General features: G+C 51.7%; 1 protein-coding gene across 3 annotated transcripts; it reads right to left on the reverse strand.

Annotated features, from left to right (window-relative positions):
• Positions 1–872: 872 nt before the first annotated feature.
• On the reverse strand, positions 873–23795 carry RHBDL3 (rhomboid like 3). Of its 3 annotated transcripts, none has more exons than XM_069748733.1 (8): positions 21826–23795; positions 4675–4833; positions 4358–4582; positions 4052–4203; positions 3682–3794; positions 3503–3603; positions 2351–2411; positions 873–1594 (listed from the first exon to the last, which is right to left on the reverse strand). In XM_069748733.1, the coding sequence occupies exons 1-8, from the start codon at positions 23635–23637 to the stop codon at positions 1323–1325; spliced, it is 2895 nt and encodes a 964-aa protein (XP_069604834.1). In that variant the 5' UTR covers positions 23638–23795; the 3' UTR covers positions 873–1322. The 3 variants fall into 3 exon arrangements, with proteins under 3 accessions (XP_069604834.1, XP_069604835.1, XP_069604836.1); XM_069748734.1 differs by lacking the exon at positions 21826–23795 and adding an exon at positions 13116–13169; XM_069748735.1 differs by lacking the exon at positions 21826–23795 and adding an exon at positions 7803–7899.
• Positions 23796–24382: the final 587 nt, after the last annotated feature.

Raw genomic sequence — 24382 nt, forward strand, 5'->3', positions numbered from 1 at the left:
TGGAGGACAGGAGTAGGTTGGAGGGAAAGATGAGGACAGGAGGATTCTGGAGGAAGGGATGTGGAGGACAGGAGGATTCTGGAGGAAGGGATGTGGAGGACAGGAGGTGTCTGGAGGGAGGGATGTGGAGGACAGGAGTAAGTTGGAGGAAGGGATGTGGATGACAGGAGGTGTCTGGAGGGAGGGATGTGGAGGACAGCAGTAGGTTGGAGGGAGGGATGTGGAGGAGACTGGAGGGAGGGATGTGGAGGACAGGAGGAGTCGCGTGATTAGGCAGTCTGGAGGGAGGGATGTATCGGACAGGAGTAAGTTGGAGGGAGGGATGTGGAGGGCAGGAGGAGTCTGGAGTTATTAGGCAGTCTGGAGGGAGGGATGTGGCGGACAGGAGGAGGAATCTGGAGGGAGGGATGTGGCGGACAGGAGGAGGAATCTGGAGGGAGGGATGTGGCGGACAGGAGGAGGAATCTGGAGGGAGGGATGTGGCGGACAGGAGGAGGAATCTGGAGGGAGGGATGTGGCGGACAGGTGGAGGAATCTGGAGGGATTAGGCAGTCTGGAGGGAGGGATGTGGAGGTCAGGAGTAGGTTGGAGGGGGGGATGTGGAGGACAGGAGGAGTCTGGATTGATTAGGAGTCGGAGGGATCTGGAGGACTGGTATAGTCTGGATGGAGGGATATGGAGATCAAGATGTTTTTTTTCTACCTCCCCCATACCCTCACTAGTCCTTCTACTTTTAAGTTTTTCGGATACCTGCATCATTCGCCATGTCGGTTCTGGCCCTGGGATGATGCCTCCTGCTTGTGACATGTTGCTCCCCCATTTCTCTACATCGGGGGTCTCACTCTTGTGGCACCAGGAGTAATGACACTGCCAAAGATTCAACGCTTTATAAAACCACAGTATAAAATCCTATCACATAGCGAGGCCACCGGTCTGTCACATGACTGCCCAAAGCACCTGTCATGGCTCATTAATATTCATGAAGGGTGGGGCTATGTTAATTACTCAAAGATGAGGATGTTCCGTCACGATGAGTTTGTCAATATCTGCACATTGTCACATGCCGCAATGTGTCCACTGCCTGAAGGCCTCTGCATCAGATCCATGTGCTGCAGATGGTTTGCTCTGGTAAAGCTACGGGGTTGGTACAGTGTCACAGCGCATCAGATGTTTCCACCTCTGACTGTAAACATGGAGGTTCACATCCGCTTGCGGCCAGTGGAGATCTTACCAGAATTCAGGACTGGATTGGCTATTGGGATGAGGTTAACACTTCAGCTACAAGCAGCCGCCGCCCCCACAGTCAAGTTACATGACCTCTGCTATGGTGGTGGTGGCAACCGGAGACCGGGCAGACTGAAAGCAAAGAGGTTCCACAGCACGGCGAAGGCGATAAACAGCGCGGAGCCGCCAAGGAAGAGCCACCAGAGCCACTGATCCGTCAGCCGCTGCCCGAAGTTCCGGAGGATCACAACGCCCAGAGTAATCCCCACCACAACCCCGCCCAGGTGCGCCACAAAACTGGGGGGAGGGCAGAGGGTGTGTGAGGAGGGAGAGAACCGCAGCCAGACCGCCCGACCAAACTCCAGGCTCACTGGAACGAGAGAACAAAGACAAAGGAGGTCGGCAGAGCGTCATCCCGGCCCAGAAGAACGTCATCCTGAGAGATTGTCACCCAGGCCCCGAGGAGTGTCAACCTGAGAGATGGTCGTTCTGAGAGACTGTCACCCCGGCCCAGAGGACCGTCTGTCTGATAGTCACCGTGGCCCGGAGGAGTGTCATCCTGAGAGATGGTCATTCTGAGAGATTTTCACCCCGGCCCGGAGGAGTGTCATCCTGAGAGATGGTCATTCTGAGAGATTTTCACCCCGGCCCGGAGGAGTGTCATCCAGAGAGATGGTCATTCTGAGAGATTTTCACCCTGGCCTGGAGGAGTGTCATCCTGAGAGATGGTCATCCTGGCCCCAGGGAGCTTGATCCTGAGAGTTTGTCACCTTGGCCACGTGGACCGTCATCCTGGCAGATTGTTACACTGGCCCTGCAGAGAGTCACTCCTCCACCTCCTGACAGTGTTATATCCTGCAAATTATTGGACTCCTGTCTCTCTATACTTAGTCTTCTACCTCCTGTCGTTCACTAGGTATCCATCAGGGAGCGACTATGTGCTGTGGTTTTTGGGGTACGTATAATCTGGGGTTTCGGATTCGCAGCAGTCGGCCACCTGGGGTTAGACACAAAGTGGCTCTGTGAGTGGCTGCTGGCACTACATGCGGTGTATCCCCCTTGTGGGTGAACCAGTGCTGGTACCTGGGGGTCCCCTTATCTGCAGCTGTCGGGGGCTCATACTTACTACATATTAAGGCGAAGGATGTGCGCAGGAGCTTGAACTGACAGCGCATCCCCGACCAGTTCTGAGGAGAAGAAAACAGATCAGTGACCCCAACATAAGACACCCCCAAACCACTGCTACCCCATAAGTGACCCCCAGATCTGAGATAAGCCTTACTAGGGGCGCTGTAGAAGTGACACCTTGTGCATACAGAACATTGGCAGGACCACCGACTAACACACACAAAATTTCAGCTCACCCTTCTTGAATGATCTCCATGAGTTTTAATCAATCCGAGCACGGAAAGGGCTTCTGCCAAAGCTCTCTGGGATCGGTGAAAGTAGGAAAAGAATCCAGCTCAGAAAAATGTATAAAATCGAAAATTCTTTATTCCAAATAATTTTTAAAACGAAAAGAAACACTGCATGTCAAAAATCAACAATATCCAAAAAATGGAAGGACAACCATGGTACAGCTGAATGCGTTTCGAACACTAAGTGTTCTTAGTCCACAGCCTGGCTCGAAACGCGTTCAGCTGTACCATGGTTGTCCTTTCATTTTTTGGATATTGTTGATTTTTGACATGCAGTGTTTCTTCTCGTTTAAAAAATTATTTGGAATAAAGAATTTTCGATTTTATACATTTTCCTGAGCTGGATTCTTTTCCTATTTTCACAGGACCACCGACTGCAGTGTAAAGGGCATCATGGACGTCCTGGGTATTGGGGACCCAATAGTAAAGTGGTGAAGTGTTGAGGGGAGTTTGGGGGATTAGACTGTAGGGGGATCTGGCCCTCACTGGTGGCATTGGGAGGCTCCAAACTCCTCTGGGACATTAGGAGAGAGGTTTCGTGCCTCATAATGGGGCTCGTAGGGGTTCTTGTACCTCTCTGGGTGTTTGGGGGGTTCTGTGCCTCACGAGGGGTAATTGGTGGGTTCCAAGCCTGAATGGGAGGTGTTTGAGGGTTTCATGCCTCAGTGAAAGGTGTTTGAGGGTTTCGTGCCTCGCTGGGGTGTGTTTAGCGGGGTATTATATCTCACAAAGGGTGTTTGGAGGTTTCATGCCTCTGGAAGGTGTTTGGGGTTTTTTGTCTTACAAGGGGGGTGTTTGGGGGGTTCTGTGCCTAACAGGCAGGTGTCTATGGCTTTGTGCCTCTCTGGGGGGCTCCGTACCATGACTATATTGGCAAGGTGGGCCGAAGCAATGGCATACACGCCGCCAGATGATCCCACCACCGGAGCAGTCATATCGGCCACGGACACGGCAAGGGAACCTGCAGAGAAGAGAACAACAATCAGACATCTCAGGACCCCCCTAAATAATGAGCGGCCCACGTGACCCTTCACCTCACCTGCCAGGACTCCTGCCACGTACACAAAGCCGACCCTCAGCGCCCCATGCACCATCTCCAGGGGGACCCCGACCACCAGCTGCAATGCCACGTTCACCCCCAGATGCTCTATCCTAGAAGACAAAACCCCGTTATGAGAGGACGAGACCCCCACACACCATATAAACATGGGTCTGCCCACTGTGATGACATCACCCTGACTTGGACCTCCCATTGTCACTTAGGGGCCCCCTTACAGCCGCTCCGCTGATGCCATATTATTCCTACATTTAAAGAGACAGCGTCCTACTAACAGATAACTGCGACTCTGTAAAGAACACAAGGGATTAACCTCCTGCTTGCTGGGACTCAGAGGTGGCGCGCTACTCACCCAGCGTGCATGAACATGTAGCTGAGGTATCGCCACGCCTGCACCCGGAGCTGTGGGTGATACACCAGAGGATTCTTCTTCAGGTACTGCGGATGCGTCACTTGCAGGATGAAGCGGTCGAGCAATAGCCCGTAGTACACAAAGATGGCGACCTGCGACACAACTGCTGACATTACACCTTATACAGCCATCATCTCCCTGCGATAAGACGCCAAGGTGCATTTTTATTTACCCCTCGTTTATGGCATGAGGCTAAAGATGGTGACCGATGGAGGTGGTGCCATCACAGATCGCAGTCTGACTCACCTCCACAATGGTGACCGTGATCATGAACCAGGGCGGGGGACACCCGGTGTAGTTGTCGTAGAACCACTTCCGGTCTATCTCCCGGGGCAAGGTCTCATAGGCAACATGGCGGATTAGGCGCTGAGTCAAATCCAAACTGGACTCCTCCAGGAGACTCTTGTTGCACAGGCGCCGGTTCCCCTGCAGAATTGCCCGGCGGAAGCTGTCTGATCTTTTGTTGCACATCTGAAAGGCACAAAAATGGCGGCATGAACCAACTACTATAGACAACACTTAGTAATCAAACACCCAACACGCTCCAGGTTCTGGGAACTTACCAGATTTAGGACATCTTGGTAGCAGATCTTCCCATCAGCACTGCTGTGTGCGAGGGCCACCAGGACATCCAGCTTGTGGGGGTCCAGCTCAGAGCCGTGTTTCTGCAGGAGGGTCCACAATTGTCCACTGCTGATGAAGCTGCTGCTCTCAGAATCAAACTGCAAAAGTGAACACAGATTCAGATTCTGCACACTGGATCCACTCTCATCTATTATCATGGGGCCACAAGACTGGAGGGCCCCTGGCACCAAGTACAACCCCCCAAACATCCTGTAAGTCTATAAATGTAGGGAATCTGAAGATATCTTAGTAAATCAAATAATCCTAAGAAAAATACTGAAGGAACTAAAGACAATACCCAGGAGGAACCTGAGAGGCTGTGGACTAACTAGAGGGAACACCCAAAAGGAACAAAAAAGAGACTGTGCACAAGAAACTGGAGGAACTAGAGGCAATACCCGGAGGAAACCAGAGAGTCTGCCTAGGAGAAGCTGAAGAAAAAAAAGAGAAAACACCCAGGAAGACCTAAAGGGACTGTGCAAAAGAAACTGAGGAACGAGAGACAACACCTAGGAGGAACCTGAGAGGCTGCCAAGAAACTGGAGGAACCAGTGGAAACCAGAAAAGCTGCCCAGAAGAATCTGGAGGGATGTGAGGCAACAACCACGAGGAATCATAGAGGCTGCCAAGAAGAAGCTGAAGGAACAAGAGAAAACACACAGGAGGAACTAAAGGGACTGTGCATAAGAAAGTGAAGGAACTAAAGGCAATACTCAAGAGGAACTAAAGATACTCTGCAAAAGAAACTGAATGAACTAGAGGCTACAACTAGGAGTAACCTCAGAGGCTTCCGAGAATCTGGAGAACTAGAAACAACACCCAGAGAAGGTAGCCACAAGAATCTGGAGGAACTAGAGACAACAAACACAATTAATTAGAGAGGCTGCCAAGAAGAAGCTGAAGGAAAAATAGAAAACTCATAGGATGAACTCAAGAGACTGTGCGAAAAAACTGAAGGAACTAGAAGCAACATCTAGGAGGAACCTGAGAATCTGCTAATAAACTGGAGGCACTAGGGGAAACCAGAGAGGCTGTCCAGAAGAATCTGGAGTAACCGGTACTAAAGAAAACACCCAGGGGGAACTAAAAAAGGCTTTTCCAAAGAATGTGAAGGAAATAGACAAAACCCAGGTGGAACCTAAGATGCTGCCCAGAAGGAACTGAAGGAACTTAATTCAACACCTAGGAGGAACTAAAGAGACTGTGCAAAAGAAACTGGAGGACCTACAGCAGGGGTGTCAAACTGCATTCCTCGAGGGCCTCAAACCATGCGTGTTTTCAAGATTTCCTTAGCATTGCACAAGGTGCTGGAATCATTCTCTGCAGGTGATTAAATTATCACCTGTGCAATGCAAGGAAATCCTGAAAACATGACCTGTTTGCAGCCCTCGAGGAATGCAGTTTGACACCCCTGACTTACAGCCAACAACTAGGAGGAACTTGAACTGCCAGACTGCCCAGAATAAACTGAGGGAACTAGAGACAACATCCAGAGGAAACCAGACAGACCACCTAGAAGAATTTGGAGAAACTAGAAGCAACATCCAGGAGTAACCTGATAAGCTACCCAGAAGAAACCGGGGAAAGAACTAGAGGCAACACCCAGGGAAACTAAAAATATGGTGCAAAAGAATCTGAAGCAAATAGGCAACACCCAGGATAAACCAGAGAGGCTATCCAAAAGAATCTGATTTCTCCTTGGTGTTTTTTTTCTGCTTTTTCCAGATTCTGCTGGCTAGCCACTCTGGGTCTTAATGGGGGTTACCTATAGTTCCTCAAAATAGGCCACCCATAAGAATCTGGAGGAACTAGAGGCAACACCCAAGACGAGAAAGAAAGTCTGCCCCCAAGTATTTGGAGAAACTAAAGCCAATACCAAGGTGGACTCTCTTGGAAATATCAAGAGAAACTAGAGACAACACCCAGGAGGAACTAGACAATCCATGTAGACTGCCCAAGAGAATCTAGAGCAATTCAGAAGAAGGAACCAGAGTGACCACTCAGAAGAATCTGGAGGGATTAGAGGCAACACCAAGGGACAAGCATTGAGGCTGCCCAGAACAGTCCGATTCTCCTTGGGTGATGCCTCTAGCTCATCCAAAGATTATAGAAATTTGATTCCAGCTCACCCAGTTGCTCTATGCTCATCCACCTGGGACTCCGACACTGACCTCGCCCTTGCCTCACATCAAGGAAAGTAGAAAAAATTGGAACCTGGCTCAACAGCACTGGATTTTCCTTTTTTTATTATTCAAAAGAAAATATGGTGCATACAAAATAAAAATTTACATGGTCGACATGACCCAGTCATGACTCCAATTTTTTTCTATTTTCCTCATCCAAAGATGCCAATCCAGAAGAATCTGGAGGAACTAGAAACTTCAGAAACTAAAGTCAACACTCAGGAGGAACACTTTCAGGAAGAATAGGAGTAACTAGAGATAACACCCAGGAGAAAACAGAAAAATCGCACATGGAAAACTGGAAAAACTAGACACAACACCCAGGTAAAACAAAAAAGATCACACAGGTGAAACAAAAACCTCTCAAGAAGAACAGAAGAAACTAGAGACAACACCCATGAGGAGATTGCCCAATAGAATCTGGAGGAATTAGAAAGGTACTAGAGACAACACCCAGGGGGGACACAGAGTGACCACCCACGGGGAAACAGTGACCACCGAGAAAGAAACTGGAGAAACTATTAGCCAGGATGAACCTATGAGAACACCCTGGAGAAACTAAACACACATCCAGAGGAACCAGAAAAACCTCCCACAAGGTTCTGGATGAACTAGTGTCAACGACTAGGAGGAACAAGAGTGACTACAAGGAAAAAATCTGGAGGAACTAGGGACAACTACCAGAAGGAACATGAGGGACTGGAGAAACTAGAGCGACTGTCCAGGAGAAGCTAAAAGAGCAAGTGAAACAACCTAGGAAGAACTGAATAAGTCACTTGTGACATCAGTGCTCCTGTATTTGCAGACATCTTCATCCAATTACTGCTCATTTTCCACCCATAGTCATTTATTTCCCACCAGAAGTTCCTCTTCTTATATCTTACTTTTCCTTTTCTTACTTTCCTCTTCTTCCTCTTTTCCTTTCTTACTTTTCCTCTTCTCTTTTCCTCTTCTCCTTTCTTACTTTTCCTCTTCTTACTGTTCCTCTCCCCTCAGTCTCCCCATCCCAGTACATGTAGGCGCAGACTGTCGTGCCTCGCTCAAATCTCAGTGACAGAGAAACCATTATAATCCGAAGATGTCCAGCTGAGACGTCGGGTGAAAAGCTGCAGACAAAAGGGTGGCAGATGGTGGCGATGGCTGGAGACAGTGGGGGTTATCCTCTTATGTCTCTACTCATCACACAATAGATCTTTGTCTCTGGATATAAGCTCTGGGGGGCTCAGGCCTGAGGGGCGGCAGGTGCTGCGCCGTCCATGACTCCCACTAATCTGGGGTCACACAGGCGGCGAAGACAAGAACGCTGTGACCCGGGTGATCCGTCTGATCGTGGAGAGCGGATCACACGGCCATGCTGGGCGCTTCTCCGGTCACGTCGCACGGATACCTCCACCATCTTTCTGTCGGGCGTCACAGGACGAGGGGTGCACATGGCACACTTTATAGTGCAATCGTCCCATTGTCGGGACCCCCAGCATGACGTGAGGGGTAATATACCCAGAAGTGATGACCCCCCACATGTCCTCGAATACAGTGTCAACACGTAGGAGCGGCAGTGGCCAGACGTACAGAGAGGGGGATCACTCTGGCTGGTCACTCGCTGCTCCTATGTACACCCCACACCTACAACCAAGAAAGATCTGAGCGCTAGGTGTGCTCCACTGCTGAAATACTCTGTGCTGCTGGGGATCCTGCTTAACTTTAAGTCTGTGACAACCTATAAGATCAACACCCTCTTCTCCCGAAATACTCTGCACTGCTGTGAATCTGCTCCTCGCACAGTATGGTTCATGTAACTGGCTCAGATAGAGACTAGGGAGCCCCATCCACATTATAAGGGTGTGGGGATACGGCACATGTCGCCGTCCACGTGTAGATGTCGCACACAGCAGATTATCACTCTGCAGCAACACATCCCCCTCCCACCGAGCAGCTGTCGCCTCCATATACTGCTCAGCGGAGGCGGCAAGAGAATCACCGGCTGATGGAGGACGAAAAAAAAAGGAGCTCAGATTATGATCAGCACGATCCTGCTCAACGCAACTGTGTCCAGATATACAGACCCCAACTGTCATATATTAACCGATACCCGGAGAGCGGTGATGTCACTGCTGTATAATATAACCGATATCTGGGACCAGTGTAAGATGGCGCTTACTGCATGTGTTGGGGGACACTCGCTTGGCAATGGGATAAACGTAGACAGGCACGGTTTTTCCACATAAACAGTCTATTTTGGTTTATTCAGACATCATAAACCACCCCGTAGGCCATTTTGCACATCACCAGCCTACACATAGTCCATTGCACTTCATGGAACACAATAGGCACCAACTGACAGCATTAATTTGCACTCTCTAAACATGCTTGACCTTACTCCGTCCAGTTACCATGGGTGACCGCACAGTTCAACTAACTGACCCCCTGTCAGTGCACATAGTTGCCCATACTCTGGGTTATCTTCCAGGAGCTCTTGCTCCCCCGCTGACTCCTGTCAGTTCTCTCTCTCCCAGGGAAGTTGCTGAACTGGGATCCCCGTCCCATATAATGCCTTGCTCACCAGGCCACCTGACAGTCCAGGTCCTCAGAAGGGCTGTAGCTCCCACAATGCAGTGCCATCAAAGACTCTGCATACATGCCTTTCCATGTGCTCTTCAGGACGTCCTACTCCCAGGATCTTCCAACACAGGTTGCGCTATTCAGGACATCATACTCCTAGGATCTCCCAACACACAAGTCTCTCAGTGTGCTATTCAGGGATCCGATCCACGCACAGGACCTCCCAACACACAAGCCATCCAGGCCCTGACACACTCTCTACTACAGAGACCATGTGACCACACCATGGTCACATTATGTACAGTACAGACCAAAAGTATGGACACACCTTCTCATTTAAAGATTGTTTTATAGCATGTGGGGCCCAAAGAAGCGCTGAGTCCACAGGTACTTGCTTAATTCCTGGTCCATCTCCACACATAACGTGACATGGCTTCCATGGCAGAACAAAGACGGGGCTAAAAGTGTGTAGCTAGCTTTTAACCCTTTGCGCACCTCTTGGTTGGGCTGAATTCTCCCCCCTGTACCTCCTAGGCGAAATAGTTCCCAATATCTAGAATGGGTCATAACTTCCTAGCGGGAGGTCCAAACGGTACGACTGATGTCTCAATGGGTTCGTTGGGGCTGGACTGATACAGAGAGTCCAATCTTGGGTCGGCTAAGTGGTTCTAGAGAGCCAGTCTCAATAGCTTGGTATCCGGTACTGCTAGAGCAATGTGAGAAGCAGGGATGCGTGCAGGGGGCTCCCAGGGTTCGGGTGATGTAAAAGTACTGTGAATCTCAGGGTCAAGTCCAATATAATTCATCTCTAGATGTTGGAGACACTTAGTCTAGCTTCCATGGTACTCTCATGACTTATCTCTAGGTGTCGGTGACGTTCGGTCTAGAGTTTGCTTTGATGTTGGCTGCCTTGCACAAAAAACAGCAGCAGGTCCTAGCTCTGCTCCTCTTTGCCTTCATTAAGGGTATGTGCATACGTCAGGATTTCTTGCAGAAATTTTCCTGACAAAAACCGGACATTTCTGCCAGAAATCCGCATGCGTTTTTACCGCAATCGATTTTGACGCGTTTTTACTCGTTTTTGGTGCGTTTTTTGTGCATTTTTTGTGCATTTTTTTCTCAAATGCATAGAATTGCGGGAAAAACGCAGAAAATCCGCAAAAATAATGAACATGCTCATTTTTTTACCGCGATGCGTTTTTTTCGCGGAAAAAAACGCATCCATATGCACATAGAATGCATAATGTATGCATTTTTAATGAGTTTTTATAGCGTTTTTACCGCGAAAAAACCTGAACGTGTGCACATAGCCTAACACGTGGCCTCAAATTCTCTGGCCAAAGGGTAAAGTTCTGCTCATGCCCAGCTGGCACTTTTCCGGCTTGATGTGGTCAAACCTGCTTGTTAGATCTGCCCAAGCACCTGCGCCAGCAGCTCTAGGTGATCCAGGTGGGACTGAAGATGGCAATATCATCCAGGTACGTGGCCGCGAACCCTTCAAGTCCCTTGAGCAGTGTGTTGACCATCTGCTGAAAAGTGGCAGGGGCATTCTTCATCCTGAACGGCATCACTGTGGACTCGTACAGTCCAAAAGAGGTAATAAAGGCAGAGTGTTCCCGTGCCTCATGGTTCAAGGGAATCTGCCAATCTCCTCGGCTCAGATCCATGATGGTCAGGTACTTAGCCCCGGCCAACTGAGCCCCCTGTAGTCCACACAGAATCGGGTTTGTTAGGTCCTTTTTTAGGAACGAGGACTATGGGCGAAGCTCACATGCTGCTGGAAGCTTGGATCACCCCCAGCTTCAGCATTTCATCAATCTCTTGGCGCATGTGCTGCTGCACCTCGAGAGAGACCCGATATGCTGAACGCTGGATTGGGGGGTGATTACCGTCGTCCACGTCATGGACGGCTGTCTCAGTTCTTCTGGGCAGGCTGATGAACAGCTCCAAGAAGCGGTGTAGGGTGACCCCCAGCTGAGACCATTGGTCCTCCAAAAGCTGGTTGCCAACCTTCACATCCTCAATGGATCCACCCGCCTTGGCTTGGGTGAGCAGATCCAGGAGGGTTTCGGCCTTTCCTTCCTCGGGAAGGTTGCACACGGGAAGGGCACAAGCCTCCCGCTCATGATGGGCCTTCATCATTTTCACGTTTAAGGCCTTCCTCTTTCCACAGGCGTGGTCCAGGGTACCCAGATACGTGGCAGAGTTGACGAGGTATGGGTCCTCCCAGCACGTCTGAAGCTGGTTCTGTGGTATGAGACCAGTACCCACACTTTCTATCCCACCTGGTCGTACCAACGCTTCTGGTTAGTCTGGGCTTGTGCCATATTGTCATCCACCACCCGCATCAAGGCCGTCATCTTGTTCTGGAAGCTCACAACATACTCGATGACTGATACTTCAGGGGTGGCCAAGTCCCCTTCCCATACATCTTTCACTAGAGCCAGGGGCCTCCCGCACACATCGCCCATACAGGAGCTCATAGGAGGAGAACCCCGTTGAGGCCTGTGGAACTTCCTGGTAGGCAAATAACAGGTGTGGGAGGTACCGCTCCCAATCTCTCCCGTGTGAGACGACCAACATCTTAGGCATCTGCTTCAAGGTGCCATTGAAATGCTCATACAGGCCAATAGTCTGTGGGTGGTACAGGCTGACCACCAGATGTTCCACATGTATTGACTTACCGAGGGACTCCATCAGCTGCAACATGAACTAGGTCCCTTGGTCGGTGAGCATTTTCTGAGGAAAACCCACTCGCGAGAAAATCTCCAGTAAGGCGGTAGCCACCTTGTCGGCCTGAATGGATGACAAAGCTACCGGTTCCAGGTACCGGGTGGCATAATCTACTACTGTCAGTATGAAGCATTTCCTGGAGTAGCTGGGAATGGACAGTGGTCCAATGAGATCCACAGCAACCCTTCTGAAAGGCTTGTCAATGATGGGCAGAGTTACCAGTGCAGCTTTGGGGTGCGGCCCCACCTTCCCCACCCTCTGAAAGGTGTCACATGAACAGTAGTAGGCAGCCACATTGGTCCCCATTTTTGGCCAGTAGAAAAGCCAGTAGAAAAGCTGGGCTAGCCTGGCATTGGTTTTGGTGATCCCTAGGTGTCTGACCATCGGAATCTCAGGTGCGATCCACAACAATTCCACCCTGAACAAATAGGGTACCCCTAACTGTCAGTCCATGGGCCATGCCTCTGGTGAACCCTGCTGGACCGTTACCCGGTACAGCTGTTTCTGGTCACAGACCATTCGCTCGTAGTCTGACTCCATGGGAGGCTGTGCCGCCTGCTCCTTAAGAGCTTTCAGGCTGTGGTCAGCTTCTAATGCCGCCTGAAACCCCTGACTAGACATGAGCAAAATAGACTAAACTGTCATGTCCTCCGTGAGTTCCTCTGGACCTGTCTCTTGGCCTCCGTCTGACTTGGCAGCCACTTGGCCGGAGGTGGGGAAGCCACTGGACCTCCGTGAGGTTATTTGGGCTCTGGCGCTCCCACTCCTGGTGATAGCGGCCATGAATGTTGCGACCAAGGGTAGTTCGTGTTTCCCCTTGGCTCCTGACCAAGTCGTCGGGTCAGGCAGACTAACCTACCCTCGTGACATCCCTGATGTGGGGAACTCCTGCCCTGGGGCCTTACCTGGTGGCTTCATGTCTCCTGTGGCACCCCCAATCCCCAGGATCTGTTCCTCTCCCTGCAGCAGTTCTGAACTCAGCAGTCTGGACTTGTCTAGGGGCTCTGCACTTCCCGTGGCAGCACCCCCCTCCAACTCTTGAGTCTCCTCTCGCAGCTCCATGCCCCCTGTCTCTCCCACTAGAGGACAATAGATCCCAGCACACGGGCTGATCACACCAGAGAGCATCTTCACACATCTCACCTGTCACAGCTGCCTTTCTTGTGCATGTAGTGTCAGTGTATGGAAAAGTTTCAGATTTCGCTTCCCCCTGCACAGCAGGAGGCACATTCAATACATCAACATCAACAGCAGTGCACATTTCAAGACAGTCTATAGGAGCCGAACTTGTGGGTTCAGTGGCCACATACTGGGACACTAGCCACCCCAAAACGGTCCCAAGCAAAGCATTGGCGGGAATATTTGCTGATACCCCCATCTCCAGCATTCCCCTCCCAGCGCCCTAGTCCAAAATATACCATGGCAACGGGCAGTGCCGGTTTGACACCTCCAATCTCGGAGACGGAAAGGGTTTTTCCAGGTACCAAATCCCGGGGAGACACCGCCTCAGGCCGTACAAGGGTCATCTCAGCGCCGGTGTCCCGCAGTCCCATGACCGCTGAGCGGCCGATGGTGATGGGTTGGTAATTGGGGACAGGGCCTTATGGCGCTGGGGACACATGGCCTTGAAGTGCCTTGGTTGGGTGCAATGGTGACATCGGCGGGGTGCTACCCCTGACCTGGAGAGGGGAGCAGTGGGGTGCGCCCCCTGCATTTTAGGGGCCGAGGAAATGGGCAGGATTGGACTTAGGCTACATTCACATTTGCGTTGTGCGGTGCTGCATCGGCGACGCAACGCACAACGCAAACAAGAACGCATGCAAAACGCATCATTTTGTGACGCATGAGTCCTTTTTTGGCATGATTTTGGACGCAAAAAAAATGCAACTTGCTGCGTCCTCTGCTCCCTGACGCTTGCGCCAAAAAAGACGCATGCATCACAAAACGCAAGACAACGCATGTCCATGCGCCCCCATGTTAAATATAGGGGCGCATGACGCATGCGTCACCGCGGCTGCGCCCGACGCAGCCCCGCAAAACGCTAATGTGAACGTAGCCTTACCCCCTCTCCAGGTGCTGCTGGCGGCCCTCCTGGCCTCAGGTGCTCTATTGTTGGCGTATTCAGCCACCAGGGCGGCTGTAGCAGAGGCCCCCTTCGGTTTCCGGTCATGGATGAACTGCTGGAGGCCCTCCGGGGATATCCACAAAAATGGCTCAGTTGCGATGAGCTCCTTCAGCTGCTGGATGGTGTTGAGCTCTAGTCCTATGGTCCATTGGTCAACAGCTTGCAGTAAGGCCTTTGTGTGGTCGGCCCAGCTGTCTGCAAGACCCCGCTGCATTCTCCGGAGCTTCTTCCGGTAGGTCTCAGGTCAAATTGTACTGCCGGACCAGACCCTGCTTGATACCCTCATAGCTCAGGCTGGTCTCATTAGGCAGGTAGCCAAATATTTCCAGGGCCTTAACCCTGAGGCGAGGGGTTAAGAACCGAACCCACTGGTCCTCAGGCAGATGGTAGTGATGGCAAGTTTTTTCAAATACTAGCAAGAAAGTGTCCAATTCCCCTCCTTGATCCAGCAGAGGGAAGTCCAATGCCAGTAGCTTCTGGATCCGGATCTCGGGGGACTCATGACGGGCTGGGGTCTGTAGCTGGAGTTGGAGTTGGAGCTAAAGCATTTGTTACTGATGTTCGCGCTCTGCAGCTTCATGCTGTGCCTGGCACTTCACAGCGTTCCCTCACTGCCAGGAGTTTGTCACAGGTGGCCTGGTCCTGAGCGTTGTGACTGGCCATAGCCGCTTGCAGGAGGGCATCTGATGAGAGGCAGAGGCAGAGGCAGTAGGCAGATGAGAGGCAGCCCACTGCAGGACCGAGCCGGGCGGCAGGCTCCTTGGGGAGCCTTGCCTGGACTCTGCATCGCCTTGAACAGCACAATCGTCCACCTCCTCTCAATCGCCAATAGCATTGTCCATTTCCTGGGTTCTGGACCTGGTGCCACTGGCCATCCTTGCACTCTTTGACACAGAGCCGTGACCCGTGTACCCACACACCTTATCTTATTTGCACTCTGACAGTCTATTGCTGGGCAGATTTTAAGACCACAGCACCAAAAGCTACTACTGGTAGTCTTTAGAGTCTAGGAGTAGGGGTCCCACACATACTATTATCTTGAACCCACCGCTGTGCCACCACTTATAATGAAATCACACACAGGAGAGGATGGGGGGATACTGATATCACCCCTTCGTCACCAATCTGTGACAGAGCTTATGCAGTCACAGCTCTCTGGAGCCCCCCTTACCCTCAGGTCAGTCAGGAAACTTCACCTAGGATAAGTAGTCGCCAGAGAGGATGCCCTTTCACATACTAGTTATCAGGGCACTCTGCAGTGAGGGCGGTATATATATATATATATATCACCAGTCCCAGTCCGGGAATATATATATATATATATATATATATATATATATATATATATATATATAAACCTCTAATCCATCACTGCCAGGATCCCCAATAACACCAGAACGGTACGCTGCCACCAGTTCCTCGTTAGATATAAGCCTGGTCCGTTAACAAGCTTATATCGGGTCAGAAACCAACCCCAGGTAGCGTGTAAGTACTAGCCACACTCACGGACGTGGAAAATTAGGTTTCGAGTTAAAAGGGCAGCCCAAAATTAATTGGTATTTTAATTGCCGAAAGGGGCACCAGAAACTACAAATATATACAGAATATTATACACATAATACAGCCAGAAGTAGAGATAAAAAGAAGGGTAGAGGTTGGGAATAGCAATTAAGTCAAGTTACCATGTCTTATAGCAATGAGGGCCTCAGTGAAGCGCTGAGTCCACAGATACTTCCTTAGTTCCTGGTCCGTCTCCACACATAATGTGACGTGGCTTCCATGGCAGAACAAAGATGGGGTTAAAAGTGTGTAGCTAGTTTTTAACCTTTTGCATGCCCCCTCCCATATTTGCCATTGCCCCTCTTGGTTGGGCTGAATTCTCCTCCCTTCACCTCCTAGCTGAAATAGTTCCCAATATCTAGGCTGGGTCATAATTTCCTAGTGGGAGATCCAAACAGGACGACTGACATCTCAACGGGTTTGTTGGGGCTGGGACGATACTGAGAGTATAAAACTTGGATCGGCTAAGTGGTTCTCGATAGCTCGGAATCTGCAACCGCTAGAGCAATGTGAGACGCAGGGGTGTGTGAAGGGTGCTCCCAGGGTTCTGGTGATACATTAGACTTAACCCTGAGATTCACGGTATTTTCACAATTCATCTCTAGATGTCGGTGACGTTTGGTCTAGCTCTCATGGTACTCTCATGATTCATCTCTAGGTGTCGGTGGCGTTCGGTCTAGAGTTTGCTTTGATGTGGGCCGCCTTGCACAAAAGACAGCAGGGGGTCCTAGCTCTGCTCCCCTTTGCCTTCATTAACACTTGGCCTGTAATTCTCTGGCCAAATGGTAAAGTTCTGCTCTTGTGGGAATCTGTGTACTTTTCGCAAGGGTGGGGGCCACAATTCAGGCATGGAGGGAGATCCCTGGATAATCTATGAGGCCTCAATTAATAAATCCAAAATGGAGTCTCCCTCGTCCCTCATATCATTGATGTATAATATAACTGATAACTGGTTAGCGGTGATGTCACATCCTGCATTTATACATATAACTGTCTAAGGGGTACTTCCGTCTTTCTGTCGGCAACTTCTGTAACGGAAATCCCGCATCGCTGATTGGTCTCGCCAGCTGCCTGTCATGGCTGCTGCGACCAATCAGCGACGGACACAGTCTGATTAGTCCCTCCCCTACAGTCAGTGCCCGGCGCCCGCTCCGTAATCCCCTCCAGTCACTGCTCACACAGGGTTAATGCCAGCGGTAACGGCCCGCGGGTACCGCACTCCGTTACCGCTGCTATTAACCCTGTGTGTCCCCAACTTTTTTACTATTGATGCTGCCTATGCAGCCTCAATAGTAAAAAGATGTAATGTTAAAAATAATAAAAAAAAAAAAAACCTGCTATACTCACCTTTCGTCGTCTGACGATGCACTCGCGCTGGCCTCCATCTTCCGTTACTAAAGATGCATTGTGAAATTACCCAGAAAACTTAGTGGTCTCGCGAGACCGCTAAGTCATCTGGGTAATTTCGCAATGCATCCTAGGAGCGGAAGATGGCGGCAGCCGCGTACATAGGGACAGCTTCGCTGGATCCCGGCGGGTGAGTATAGAACTATTTTTTATTTTAATTACCGTATTTTTTTTAACAGTGATATGGTGCCCACACTGCTAAATACTGCGTGGGCAGGGTTATATACCGTGTGGCTGCTATATACTACATGGGCAGTGTTATATACTCCGTGGGCTGTGCTATATACTACGTGCCCTGTGTTATATGTTATGTGGGCTGTGTTATATACTGCGTGGCTGCTATATACTGAATGGGCTGTGTTATATAGTACTTGGGCTGTGTTATATAGTACGTGGGCTGTGTGATATACTGCGTGGGCTGTGCTATCTACTATGTGCCCTGTGTTATATACTGCGTGGCCTGTGCTATATACTACGTTGCTTGTGTTATATACTGCGTGGCTGCTATATACTGCGTGGGCTGTGTTATATAGTACTGGGCTGTGTTATATAGTACGTGGGCTGTGTTATATACTCCGTGGGCTGTGTTATATACTGCGTGGCCTGTGCTATATACTACGTCGCCTGTGTTATATACTGCGTGGCTGCTATATTCTGCGTGGGTTGTGTTATATAGTATGTGGGCTGTGCTATATACTGTTTGGGCTGTGTTATATACTGCGTGGCCACTGTTATATACTGTGTGGCCTGTATTAACGCATCGGGTATTCTACAATATGTATGTATGTATATAGCAGCCACATAGTATATAGCACAGGCCACGTAGTATTTGCTATATACTACGTGGCCTCTGCTATATACTATGTGGCTGCTATATGCATACATACATACATATTCTAGAATACCCGATGCGTTAGAATCGGGCCACCAGCTGTATAATATAACGGATATCTGGAGGTGAGGTGAGGACACCATCACTGCAGACAGGTGATGACACCCTCTCTGAGGACAGGTGATGACAATATCAATGAGGACAGGTGATGACACCATCAATGAGGACAGGTGAGGACACCATCAATGAGGACAGGTGAGGACGCCCTCTCTGAGGACAGGTGAGGACGCCCTCTCTGAGGACAGGTGATGACACCCTCAATGAGAACAGGTGATGACACCATCAATGAGGACAGGTGATGACACCCTCAATGAGGACAGGTGATGACACCCTCAATGATGACAGGTGATGACACCCTCAATGATGACAGGTGATGATGCCCTCTCTAAGGACAGGTGATGACACCCTCAATGAGGACAGGTGATGACACCCTCTCTGAGGACAGGTGAGGACGCCCTCTCTGAGGACAGGTGATGACACCCTCAATGAGGACAGGTGATGACACTCTCAATGAGGACAGGTGATGACACCCTCAATGAGGACAGGTGATGACACCCTCAATGAGGACAGGTGATGACGCCCTCAATGAGGACACCCTCTCTGAGGACAGGTGATGACACCCTCAATGAGGACAGGTGATGACGCCCTCAATGAGGACAGGTGAGGATGCCCTCTCTGAGGACAGGTGAGGACGCCCTCTCTGAGGACAGGTGATGACGCCCTCTCTCAGGACAGGTGATGACGCCCTCTCTGAGGACAGGTGATGACGCCCTCTCTGAGGACAGGTGATGACCCCCTCTCTGAGGACAGGTGATGACACCATCAATGAGGACAGGTGATGACACCATCAATGAGGACAGGTGATGACACCATCAATGAGGACAGGTGATGACACCATCAATGAGGACAGGTGATGACACCCTCTCTGAGGACAGGTGATGACGCCATCTCTGAGGACAGGTGATGACACCCTCAATGATGACAGGTGATGATGCCCTCTCTAAGGACAGGTGATGACACCCTCAATGAGGACAGGTGATGACACCCTCAATGAGGACAGGTGATGACACCCTCTCTGAGGACAGGTGAGGACGCCCTCTCTGAGGACAGGTGAGGACGCCCTCTCTGAGGACAGGTGATGACACCCTCAATGAGGACAGGTGATGACACCCTCAATGAGGACAGGTGATGACACCCTCAATAAGGACAGGTGATGACACCCTCAATGAGGACAGGTGATGACGCCCTCAATGAGGACAGGTGAGGACACCCTCTCTGAGGACAGGTGATGACACCCTCAATGAGGACAGGTGATGACGCCCTCAATGAGGACAGGTGAGGATGCCCTCTCTGAGGACAGGTGAGGACGCCCTCTCTGAGGACAGGTGATGACGCCCTCTCTGAGGACAGGTGAGGACACCCTCTCTGACGACAGGTGATGACACCCTCAATGAGGACAGGTGATGACACCCTCAATGAGGACAGGTGATGACGCCCTCAATGAGGACAGGTGAGGACATCCTCTCTGAGGACAGGTGATGACACCCTCAATGAGGACAGGTGATGACGCCCTCAATGAGGACAGGTGAGGAAGCCCTCTCTGAGGACAGGTGAGGACGCCCTCTCTGAGGACAGGTGATGACGCCCTCTCTGAGGACAGGTGATGACACCCTCAATGAGGACAGGTGATGACACCCTCAATGAGGACAGGTGATGACACCCTCAATGAGGACAGGTGATGACGCCCTCAGGACAGGTGATGACGCCATCTCTGAGGACAGGTGATGACACCATCTCTGAGGACAGGTGATGACCCCCTCTCTGAGGATAGGTGACGACACCCTCTCTGAGGACAGCTGATGACGCCCTCTCTCAGGACAGGTGATGACGCCCTCTCTGAGGACAGGTGATGACGCCCTCTCTGAGGACAGGTGATGATGCCATCTCTGAGGACAGGTGAGGACGCCCTCTCTGAGGACAGGTGATGACGCCCTCTCTGAGGACAGGTGATGACGCCCTCTCTGAGGACAGGTGATGACGCCCTCTCTGAGGACAGGTGATGGCGCCATCTCTGAGGACAGGTGATGACGCCATCTCTGAGGACAGGTGATGACCCCCTCTCTGAGGACAGGTGATGACACCATCAATGAGGACAGGTGATGACACCATCAATGAGGACAGGTGATGACACCATCAATGAGGACAGGTGATGACACCATCAATGAGGACAGGTGATGACGCCATCTCTGATGACAGGTGATGACACCATCAATGAGGACAGGTGATGACACCCTCTCTGAGGACAGGTGATGACGCCATCTCTAAGGACAGGTGATGACGCCATCTCTGAGGACAGGTGATGATGCCTTCACTGAGGACAGGTGATGACGCCATCTCTGAGGACAGGTGATGACACCATCAATGAGGACAGGTGATGACACCATCAATGAGGACAGGTGATGATGACACCATCAATGAGGACAGGTGATGACACCATCAATGAGGACAGGTGATGACGCCATCTCTGAGGATAGGCATTTCAGTAACTGCAGCGCTGGGCACACAGAGTGGCACTGATCTGAGATCTGGGATGAGGAGCATGGCTCTGCAGCAGCTGACACCGCACATGAGATCATCAGTCATGGGTTCTGCAGCACATCACATGGAGCTTAGTGTCAACAAGCAGCACATGTCATTATTCCTGTATCTGTCCGGGGGAAGGGACACCGCCGTGTTTCGGAATAGTGGGGGCATCGGTGTGGGCACAGGGTCTGCAGAGACGGTTGTCTCATCATCACATGTACAGGAGACTATATACCAGAGCGATGACATCACATGTACAGGAGACTATATACCAGAGCGATGACATCACAGCTCGGATCGGTGATTTCCTTATTCCCTACTGCAGGACGGGGGCACGAGGAAGTACAGGCATGTAGGGGATATAGTGGGCATCATTAAGTTTTGTGGTCTCCTTTGGCCCCTGTCCTGGACCACAAAGACAACAAAACATGGATCCGCTGGACTACTACCCCAACCATCTCCAGGTATACCCAACATCACTCTATACAGCACACACCTCAGAAAGACTACAAGACCAGCCATCACCCTGACAGCGAGAGACCGATATACTGGAAACACCCAAGAATCAGACACGCGACGGGCACAGGTCATCCGGCGCGCGAAGGGCACAGGTCGTCCTACGGTCACAGGTTGTCCGACGTGCGACAGGTACAGGTAGACTATCAGTGTACGTGGGTTTCCTGTGTGTGATGTCTATCAGTGTATGGGAGTCTTCTACGTTTGTGATGTCTATCAGTGTATGGGGGTCTCCTGCGTGTGTGATGTCTATCAGTGTACGGGGGTCTCTTCTGTTTGGGGGTCTCTGATCTAGGGTGCGATCCCCATCAGTACATTCATGACTGGGGTGACGGGAATCTCATAGCTGGTAACCTAATAATGATCATACAAATGTACTCCAATTCTAGGTCCCTGATTACACATATCCCCCACCCGGACACATAAGGATTAATTCTCCAGAGCAGGAGGGAAGTTTGCGGGTAATCCCCCTACAGCTAAACTTAGCGCTAAAGAGGAAACATCCGATTATGAGGCATAACATGCGACTTACCACGGCTGCAGGTGCCACATCCTCCGACTCCAAAACTTCAATGTGCTCCGCCTGAGAGCAACTCATCACTGCCGGGGAGCAAACGACCACTGCCGGGGAATGACCATCCACTGCCGGGGAGCGACCATCCACTGCCGGGGAGTGACCATCCATGGCTGAGGAGCAACCGACCACTGCCGGGGAGCGACCATCCACTGCCGTGGCACGACTATCAACTGATGAGGAGCGACCGACCAGTGCTGGACAGCAACTGACTACTGCCGGGGATCGACCATCCACTGTCGGGAAGCAACTATCCACTGCCGGGGAGTGACCATCCACTGCTGGGAAAGAACCATCCACTGCTGGGGAGCAACCGACCACTGCCGGGGAGCAACCGATCACTGTCGGGAAGTGACCATCCACTGCTGGGCAGCGACCATCCACTGCCGGGGACCGACCATCCATTGCCGGGGAGCGACCATCCACTGCCAGGGAGCGACCTACCTGTGCTGGGCAACAACTGACCACTGCCGGGGAGCAATCGACCACTGCTGGGGAGCACTTGACCACTGCTGGGGAGCAATTGACCACTGCTGGAGAGCAATCGACCACTGCTAAAGAGCGACCATCCACTGTTGGGGAGCAACTGACCAGTGCTGGAGAAATTGTGACCACTGCCGGGGAGCATCTGTCCTTTGCCGGGGAACATCCGACCAATACAGAGTAAAACCAAGAGGTGCTGCCATGCTTGTTCACCTGGGGTGGGTCATCTACTGCAGAGGAGCATCTGACCACTGCTGAGGAGCACTGGGGAGTTCTGCCATCCTGACCACTGACTTCTATGGGGGAACAGCTGGGAGAAAGACCCCTCTCTTTTTGCTCCACCTGCAGACTGTTGACCTCTGCAGGAGGTCCCCCATGACGTTGCTCCACCTGCGGACTGCTGACCTTTGCAGGAGGTCCCCCATGACGTTGCTCCACCTGCGGACTGCTGACCTTTGCAGGGGGTCCCCCATGACGTTGCTCCACCTGCGGACTGCTGACCTTTGCAGGAGGTCCCCCATGACGTTGCTCCACCTGTGGATTGCTGATTATTGCAGGGGGTCCCCCATGACGTTGCTCCACCTGCGGACTGCTGACCTTTGCAGTGGGTTCCCCATGACATTGCTCCACCTGCGGACTGCTGACCTTTGCAGGGGGTCCCCCATGACGTTGCTCCGCCTGCGGACTGCTGACCTTTGCAGGGGGTCCCCCATGACGTTGCTCCGCCTGCGGACTGCTGACCTTTTCAGGGGGTCCCCCATGACGTTGCTCCACCTGCGGACTGCTGATTATTGCAGGGGGTCCCCCATGACGTTGCTCCACCTGCGGACTGCTGACCTTTGCAGGGGGTCCTCCATGATGTTGCTCCACCTGCGGACTGCTGACCTTTGCAGGGGGTCCCTCATGACGTTGCTCCACCTGCGGACTGCTGACCTTTGCAGGGGGTCCCCCATGACGTTGCTCCACCTGCGGACTGCTGACCTTTGCAGGGGGTCTCCCATGACGTTGCTCCACCTGCGGACTGCTGACCTTTGCAGGGGGTCCCCCATGACGTTGCTCTGCCTGCGGACTGCTGACCTTTGCAGGGGGTCCCCAATGACGTTGCTCCACCTGCGGACTGCTGACCTTTTCAGGAGGTCCCCCATGACGTTGCTCCGCCTGCGGACTGCTGACCTTTGCAGGGGGTCCCCCATGACGTTGCTCCACCTGCGGACTGCTGACCTTTGCAGGGGGTCCCCCATGATGTTGCTCCACCTGCGGACTGCTGATCCGTGCAGGTGATCTCATCCTCCGGTCAGAAGTTGCCGGCTTCCTGGTGCCGGGCTCTGCGTCCTGCGGCGGCTGCCGGCGCTGTGTGTGGAGGAGCCGGAGCTGCAGCGTCCATCCGCCCCGCGCTCTGCAGACTCTCCGGCAGAATGACCCGAGCCGCTGCCTGACAGCTCGTCTCCTGCAGCTCCTGCTCCCCCCACCAGCAGCACACATTACATGGGAGAGGGATCTGCCCACATAGGAGACCCCCAGCCAAGAGCAGGAGACCCCAACCAAGAAAAGGTGACTCCAGAACTGAGATCCCCTCATGAGCAGGAGACCCCAACCAAGAAAAGGTGACTCCAGAACTGAGATCCCCTCACAAGAGCAGGGTACCCCCAGCCAAGAGCAGGAGACCCCAACCAAGAAAAGGTGACTCCAGAACTGAGATCCCCTCACAAGAGCAGGAGACCCCAACCAAGAAAAGGTGACTCCAGAACTGAGATCCCCTCACAAGAGCAGGGGACCCCCAGCCAAGAGCAGGAGACCCCAACCAAGAAAAGGTGATTCCAGAACTGAGATCCCCTCACAAGAGCAGGAGACCCCAACCAAGAAAAGGTGACTCCAGAACTGAGATCCCCTCACAAGAGCAGGAGACCCCCAGCCAAGAGCAGGAGACTCCAACCAAGAAAAGGTGATTCCAGAACTGAGATCCCCTCACAAGAGCAGGAGACCCCAACCAAGAAAAGGTGACTCCAGAACTGACATCCCCTCACAAGAGCAG

The sequence above is a fragment of the Ranitomeya imitator genome, chromosome 2 (assembly GCF_032444005.1).
Source record: "Ranitomeya imitator isolate aRanImi1 chromosome 2, aRanImi1.pri, whole genome shotgun sequence".
Lineage (NCBI taxonomy): Eukaryota > Metazoa > Chordata > Amphibia > Anura > Dendrobatidae > Ranitomeya > Ranitomeya imitator.

Excerpts from the sequence above, each read along its gene's own strand:
- RHBDL3 (XM_069748733.1), bottom strand. The coding sequence starts at position 23,637 with ATGAGATCACCTGCACGGATCAGCAGTCCGCAGGTGGAGCAACATCAT. Across the intron at positions 4,834-21,825 it reads ATGTGGCACCTGCAGCCGTG|TTTGATTCTGAGAGCAGCAG; the intron begins GTAAGTCGCATG and ends TCACTTTTGCAG. Across the intron at positions 4,204-4,357 it reads TCACGGTCACCATTGTGGAG|GTCGCCATCTTTGTGTACTA; the intron begins GTGAGTCAGACT and ends GTTGTGTCGCAG.